Consider the following 7,346-nt stretch of genomic DNA (forward strand, 5'->3'; position numbering starts at 1 on the left):
ATTAAAAAGACATTAAAAGATGATAACAATCACTTGTAGCACTGTCATCTTTGCCTTGCATAAAAATAGTGCTAGATGAAAAATTCTATTAAAGACTGCTTAGGGATGTACTTTGTTTGAAACCTTCAGAATAATGATGAATGTAGACAGCTCTTAATTTACTTTAGAAGAGTAACAGTCATAGCTGTAGTTCTTTGCAAATACAGAATTTGTGTTTAATCACAATGACATTGCATACACTTTACGACTTTTTCCATTTTACTTGAAAACAACTAGTTAGTGCAAGTAATTCTCTTACAACTAACCAGGAATTTCTTCTGATGACTCAAACTTCCAACTTTTCAACAGCTGTTGTTCGGCATCTGATAAACCATGAGCAGCTCCTGCAATCGGATTTTTCAGTAAAATAAAAGTCAGTCACGAGGAATTTTGGACTTGCTTGGTTTGATTTTTCAGTGTGAGAGTACTTGACAGTAGTGTGTAAAGCACAAATTCATTGTTGGAACTTTGCAAACATCAGCCTGGTAACCTGTGAGGTTATGTGGGACAGCGTCGCATAACTTATTTGTTACTGTGGAATGAGGCACAGACAAATGCTCTTGCTATGAGAAGAAAATGCACAGATCTCTCTTAATGTTTATCATTTGAGATCTTACCACAGGTAACTACATGGCACCATGTACTCCTCCTTTTCTTCTCCGTATGTGATGGGGTAGTATCATGACTTGTAGTCCAACTTGCCTGCTGCATCACTAGGGAAGACCAGAGTATCTGTATTGTACGAAATGAAGAGCAGCAGTGATTTTTTTTTTTTATTTCTCAGAGCTTTAGTGCTTTCTGTTTAAACATCCAGCATAGGGATGTCATTCAATAAATTGCTCAAAATCATTAAAAAAATGGAGCATTTTGGTATTTTCAATGTATCAGGCTCCATCAGTAACCCTGAAAATCACGTAATTAAAATCATTCCACTGTTGGGTATTTACAGATTTTGAAACTGTCAGCTGGCTGAACAGGCAACCACTGTGCCGCTAGTAACCTCAGTGGTTTGGTACTGACTTGGTGTTGAGCTTCATGGTGAACTACTCTGGCATTAACAGCTAACACTGGTGCATGGAACTAAAGTGATAACCACCTAGCACTGACTTCTCATTTGTAATGCTCAAAGTGTCTGAGTTCTTGCCACTGAAAGTAAACAAAAAACGTAAAAAATTCAATACAAAAGCCCAGAAGCAATAGGTTACATATGTTCCACCCACTCTCAGGTCTCACTGGTACAGGACATAAAACAGTAACTAAAAAACCTCGTGATACTACAAATAGACGGCATACCGAGAACCTTCCTCCAGGCTCCCTAAAGAGAGAAACATGTCAGGCTTCTTTTAGCAGAACTTCCATTATCCCTGTCTTAATTAACAGAGACCACCACGGGCCGGGAGTTCACCGCCTTCCGGCCCATTCGGTGCGTACGCTTAACTTTACGCAAGCTATTTAAAACTATGTCACTAACGACCGAAGGTTCAATTCCCCGACTTTACGAGAGAACGAAACTCAACCGGATTCCTCGGGCCCGGCTCCAAGAAGAGAAAACGCTCTCGCTTCCTCCATTTTGTGTCGCGGGGTAAGGGGCACGGCCCATTTTGCGACCTAACGGCTCCTGGGTAACGCGCCCCCAGACACCAAAACCCAGCCCTGGGCGGACAGAACACGAACGGCTCTAACAGCTTCCGTAGCAGAAGCTCCGCTCCGCCCCGACTTGGGCCGAGCTCTACACGCTTCCCGCCCCGCCACCGCTCCGCAGGCGCCACATCCCGCCGCCGCTGCCACCGCTGCCAGGATGATCCCACCGGTGCAGGTCTCTCCGCTCATCAAGGTGAGGGCAGAGGCGGTGCCCGCGGTGCCATGCGGGCGGCCCGCCGCGCTCCGGGGCTGGGAGGTGACCTCTGGCCTCAGCGGGCCGGGGTGAGGCGGGCCGGGCGGGGGGCGGCGAGCTGGGCCTAGTGGTGCGAGCTGAGCCAAGGGCGCGTCCTTGTCTGTGCCTCCCGCAGTTCACCCGGTACTCGGCCCTGCTGGTGGGGATGATCTACGGCAAGAAGCGATACGGTGAGTGCGCGCCGCGGGCGGCCTTCTCCCCTTCCCCGCTCGGGACCCGAAGGGCACCTTGAGGCGGGCACGGCGCCATTTCCCCGCCTCACTGCAGGGGGACCGGGTAGGGCTCGGCGAGGTGGCCCTTGGGGCTGGGCTCTGACCGGGGTGAGGTGACAGATCCATGTAAAATGTGCCGTCGTGCCAGCGAAGATGGTTTTATGTTCTTTTTGAGTGAGCTAGCAGATGCAGAGCTTTGTGCCGGCTCCTAGAAACTGTGTTCTAAAGCGCTTGTATTAATAACAGACTATCTAAAGCCTATTGCTGAAGAAGAAAGAAGAATAGAGGCTGAAGAGAAAAAGAAACGTGAAGAACTTGAGCGGATCGCGAAAGAGCTTGCAGAAGGTAGTCCCTCAGTTTAATTCACACATTTCAGACCAAACTGCATGCCCTGGCTTGCAAGTGGACCGACATCTTAATGCAGCGTTTTTAGGAGAAATTCAGGCTTACAGCCAGGGGGCTGCACACCCTTGTGATTCCATGGAGCAGTGGTTAGGGCTGTGTGAAGGGTAAATAGTGCTGCTGTTTGACAGGCTCTACTGAATGTAAGCTTTGGTAGAGGAAGAGTTGAAAACACTTTTGCAACTAAATGGGGCATATTAAATGGCAATCTGAATTTCCACTGAGAAAACAAACCTCTAAAAGGTGTGCTGGTTATTTTGTGAGGAATCCATGAAACTGCATATTAACATTACTTAGATGTCCGTTATTCAGCTGGATGCAGCAAACCTGTGGTTGCTTTCCTCCATGCAATGAAGAAGTCTCACAAGTGTGACTGATTACCTAAACCAGAAGTTATAGGCAACTGCTTGAAATTGCAACTCAAACTTTAAAGTGGTATCACTGGTGTAGTGTTAGAGGTCAGCTTTATTATATCTTACATGAAAAGAGTATACTGGAGGTGATTTATTGGGACTAATACTGCTGCTTCTTCTCATTCTGTTCTGCCCTATAGTATTCCTGCTGCAGCATGCTTTCCCTTGTTGTTAGAATTGTTTATTTATTTGTGCATTTCTGACAGGATTTTTCCCCATGCCATACAGAGGAGTGTGCTGTCTGGCTTGAATTCACCTTTTTTTTCTTTAGGTGGACATACAGTCCAGAAGTTTTAAGAAATTGATCAGTAACTCAAGCTACACACTTAGTAACTGTTTCCATGGGAAACAGTGGCATTCACATTGTCCTAAACAAGACTAATGTTGAACAAAACCCTGTAAAACTAAATGAGCCACACATACATATAATCAAATAGGCAAATTGATGAATTTTATCACTTACTAGAAGCTATTTTGCATAGCTCTTTTTACCATCTTAAATATATAGTCTCCATTATTCATGGACTAAATAAATGGGCCTATAGGTATTTTCTAGATAGCTGAAACTTTTGTATACTTTCGGGGATAGAGGCTGTACTACAGTGTTGCTACTTCACTTAATAATGGAATTCTGTGATTATTTCTTTAGAATGTTTATTTAAAAGCGGCACACAGATGACCAGTCTGCTTTCCCAACAGTGGTTTTTGTGTGGTTTTCCTGTTATAAAAGCAATTGTTAGAACTTCATTCAGTGCAATGCAGTTGGAAATTGTTCTTTAAAGATGAATAACTGGACATATCCATAATGATAGCTTTTTCTGCACTTAATTTGAATTATCAGTTCAGAAAACAGTAATTTACTACTGGGTAAGTAAAAAAGGTCTTTTACCCCAAATACACTTCTGTTGAATAAGCAGAAGCGGGAATCATAAAAACTGGCTAGAAAGAAATGTCACACTTAAAGGTAGCTTTTGGTCTCAGTAATGTTTTGCATATTTTAGTACTGCATGGGACTGACTAGTAGTCCTAACTGTGTTTGGTTTTTCTTCCCTTCTAGCAAGCGAAGAATCCATATTGAAATGAACAGAAGATTGAATCCTAATTTCACATACGGAAATATATGGCTAGGCTCTGAACTGTGCAGTGGTTGGTGGACTCTCTATGCTATTCTCTCAATAAAGTACTTAAAATGCTTCAGTTGGTATTTGAGTGAGTTGCACAGAACAGCAGCAGAAATAATTACAGAATATGACAGGAAACTTACGTCACAGGCCATTGCTGTGGTGGAAACACCATGTTGTATTCCTCCAGCAACAACCAGTCACTACGCCTATAACTAATAGGTAATGTTTGCGATCAGAAGAGACGGAGTTTAATACATTTGGGCAGGTGAGAGAGCAAGCTGGACTTCAGCAGACTGAACAGCTGGAGGGCATCCACATGTTCTTTTCAGTAGCAGAGCAAAGAGGTCTTGAGTGAGCTTGTCCTACCCCTTCCATCCCGTGATGGGCAAGCTGTAGCACTAAAAATCTCTTGGCAGCTTCTCACTCAGGCAGTGGAGAGAAAATCTGCTCTCCATTCCTGAATTCCTGTCTGAGAAACCCCTCCCAGTCTTGCAGGGATATTCATTTCCCTACCACTCCTTGTCCCCAGCCTTCAAAATCCAGAATGGAAGTCTGGATGCCTTACCTCCTTCAGTGAGGCACTTACAAGGCAGGCCCCTCGTGTCTCTCACTGGAGTTGGGAACTGCATCAAGCCAGAAGTGAAAACACTGCCCTGGGGTACAGGCAAATATGCCACAAGCAGAGCTGAATCACTCTATCACACTCCTCCAGGAGCTGTCTGGTCAATGGACCTCTCCTGAAATTGTGTTGCAGTGGCATCACTTTCCTCTCAGGCCTGGGAAAATACTGACTGCAAAAATACATTTCTTAACCTTTCTCTTTTCTTTGCCCAGTAATTCCTGGCAGCCAGCTGCCAAGGGGAGTGCTGTGGGTAGGAAACTTGCCAGATTTCACCTCCATCTGACCTACCTCCAGTGGGAAGCAAACTTCCTGTGGTATGGTTCTGATGGTGCAAAAAGACACAGAAACACATATTAGTAAGGGATTGCTGGCTGAAAAGGACACTGATCCCAGTCTTCTGGCAAAGTGGCTGTGTGATTAGGTGGTACCATTTTGAAAAGCAAAAAAAGAAAGCAAGTTCAATTGCTTGATGTATACTGAAATAAAAGTCAGTGTTCTCCTCAGACACTCAGTGCGTGTTAGGCAGTGGGAGTGAGAGCCACAGTGAAGGGCAAAAGGGAAGGACAGGCTGCCTGGAGCTCAGGGCTGTGTGTACTGTGGCTGGACATGGCCTGTGCCAGATGAGAAGGTAGCAGGAACAGCAGATGAAGCATCTCATCACGGCATCTCCCTAGGTAGGGGGGAGGGAAGGGTTTCCTCCCACCAGCTGCCTCTTCTGAGCTCTGCATTGTTCCTTTAGTGCTTTCCCTGGGTGAGCCGGTCTGGGAGGTGAGGGGTCCTATGGTACCATGGATTGACACTTTGCTGTTGGGTAATCTCAAACTGCAGCTGTAAACTCTCTCATCAGTCCTTTCACCCTACCCTGCAACTCCTCTCAGCTCCAAGAGTGCAGACATGCTGCTTGCCTATGGACCTGCAGGGGTCACTTCTGCCTCTGCTCACAGGTTATTCCTGTCAAAGAAGTTAGCAATGACTGTCCAGCAGGGGTGCAAGTTCTGTGCAGGCAGGGAAGAACTCTGCAGCCCCTGAGATTAAGCTGCAGGGGAAAGATTTTGCCTACAGACAGCATCCCATTAGAAATGTATATAGTGCAAAGGAAAAATAAAAGGGAAATGAAAGATCTTGGCTTTCTATTTCCCTTACTGCACTCTGATTGCTGTATGTGGCTTCCCACAGAGTGACAGCAGCCCACCAAGCATAGGCTGAATTTCCTTGTGGAAATGGGAGAATTCCCAACCAAAACACATCTATTAGTGCAATGCTGTGCAGAGGCAGTGCTCGTCCGTCTTACCCCAGGACAGACCCCAGCCTCGCAGCTTTATTTCCTGTAAATCTTTGAGGACATAAGGAGCTTTTCTCAACGCTTAAGTGTACAGTGGTTTGTGGCCATTTTTTTGAAAGCCCACTGCTCACCACTCTGCAACATGATAATCTTGTGGCGTTTTTCCTACTGAAAAACAAACAAAAAAAGAGACTTGTTTGACTTAGTACACAAGTCTCCTACGTGGTTCTCAATGAAACTGAAGCATACAACATGAAGTCACTACTAGTGGCTTATTTAGCTTTCATGCAAGTGGACAGGTTTCTGCATTTTCCTGAGAGGCAACTTGCTGCTCATGGAATTGCTGTGTAGCAGTAGAGGATTAATGGTTTTAAACTAAAAGAGGGGAGATTCAGGCTGGTCAGGAGGAAAGATTTTTTTACAATGAGGGTGGTAAAATACTGTCACAGGTTTCCCGGAGAGGTGGTGGATGTCCCATCCCTGGAGACATTGAAGGCCAGGCTGGATGTAGTTCTGGGCAACCTGATCTAGTTGAAAATGTCCCTGCTTATTGTAGGGGTTTGGACCAGAAGACCTTTGAAGGTCCCTGCCAACCCAAACTGTTCTATGATTTTATTACACTTGCTTACTGTACAGAGACACAGATAAATCGTCACCAGGTACACCCATAGCTCTAGTCTTCCTTTTATTTGCAGTATTTTTGTAATGCAAAACAAGGTACTGAAGGATGAAAGCACTGAAGGTAGCAGGAGTAATTGAAGAAGAAGAAAATCCCCAGCAGAACAGATCTCCAAACACTTAAAAAAAAAAAAAAAAAAAAAGATAGAGGAGCAGAGAAGGATTTCTGTACTGCTACAAGAACGTAATTAAATGTTCTAATATGGTTGCATGGATAAATATGAAACCTAGCTTTCATCTGAAATAAAAGAATACAAGTCATCAGTTTTTAAAGTCTGGAGGGAAATCTAAAACCAGGATACCTCAGAACAGGAGGAGGAAAGGAAGGAGAGTTGGTACTGCTCAGAAGAGAACTGTGTCAAATAACGTTGGCATTATGAGGCAAAACAGAACAAATTTAGGAGATGCCATGATTCAGGTTGCTTGGTTAACTGTAATAGGTAATAGTAACACTGTCTTCTTACAATCATATGTGCCAGAGCATAGCCTTGGTTAGCGCAGAGTGTGCATCCTGCTTGTGAAGACTGCAGCTATTGGGTCTTGTATGAATGGCTCCATGCTTTAAAGCAGCAACCTATACAAATTATTGAAGTAGGTGCAGAACTGCTATCACTGTGTTTCCTTGATTTACATGGAATTATAACTTTTTAGAGCAGTTCAGAGGTTTACTAGGGTCATTT

General features: G+C 44.5%; 1 protein-coding gene across 1 annotated transcript; it reads left to right on the plus strand.

Moving 5' to 3' along the window:
- Positions 1-1,653: 1,653 nt before the first annotated feature.
- On the plus strand, positions 1,654-4,157 carry ATP5ME (ATP synthase membrane subunit e). The gene is made up of 4 exons (XM_062609745.1): positions 1,654-1,873; positions 2,049-2,103; positions 2,392-2,490; positions 4,018-4,157. Exons 1-4 carry the CDS (start codon positions 1,838-1,840, stop codon positions 4,041-4,043), a joined length of 216 nt encoding a protein of 71 aa, XP_062465729.1. The 5' UTR covers positions 1,654-1,837; the 3' UTR covers positions 4,044-4,157.
- Positions 4,158-7,346: the final 3,189 nt, after the last annotated feature.

The sequence above is a fragment of the Pezoporus occidentalis genome, unplaced genomic scaffold (genome assembly GCF_034315485.1).
Source record: "Pezoporus occidentalis ecotype Australia unplaced genomic scaffold, CSIRO_AGI_Poc_V1 ctg140, whole genome shotgun sequence".
In the NCBI taxonomy this organism is placed as follows: domain Eukaryota; kingdom Metazoa; phylum Chordata; class Aves; order Psittaciformes; family Psittacidae; genus Pezoporus; species Pezoporus occidentalis.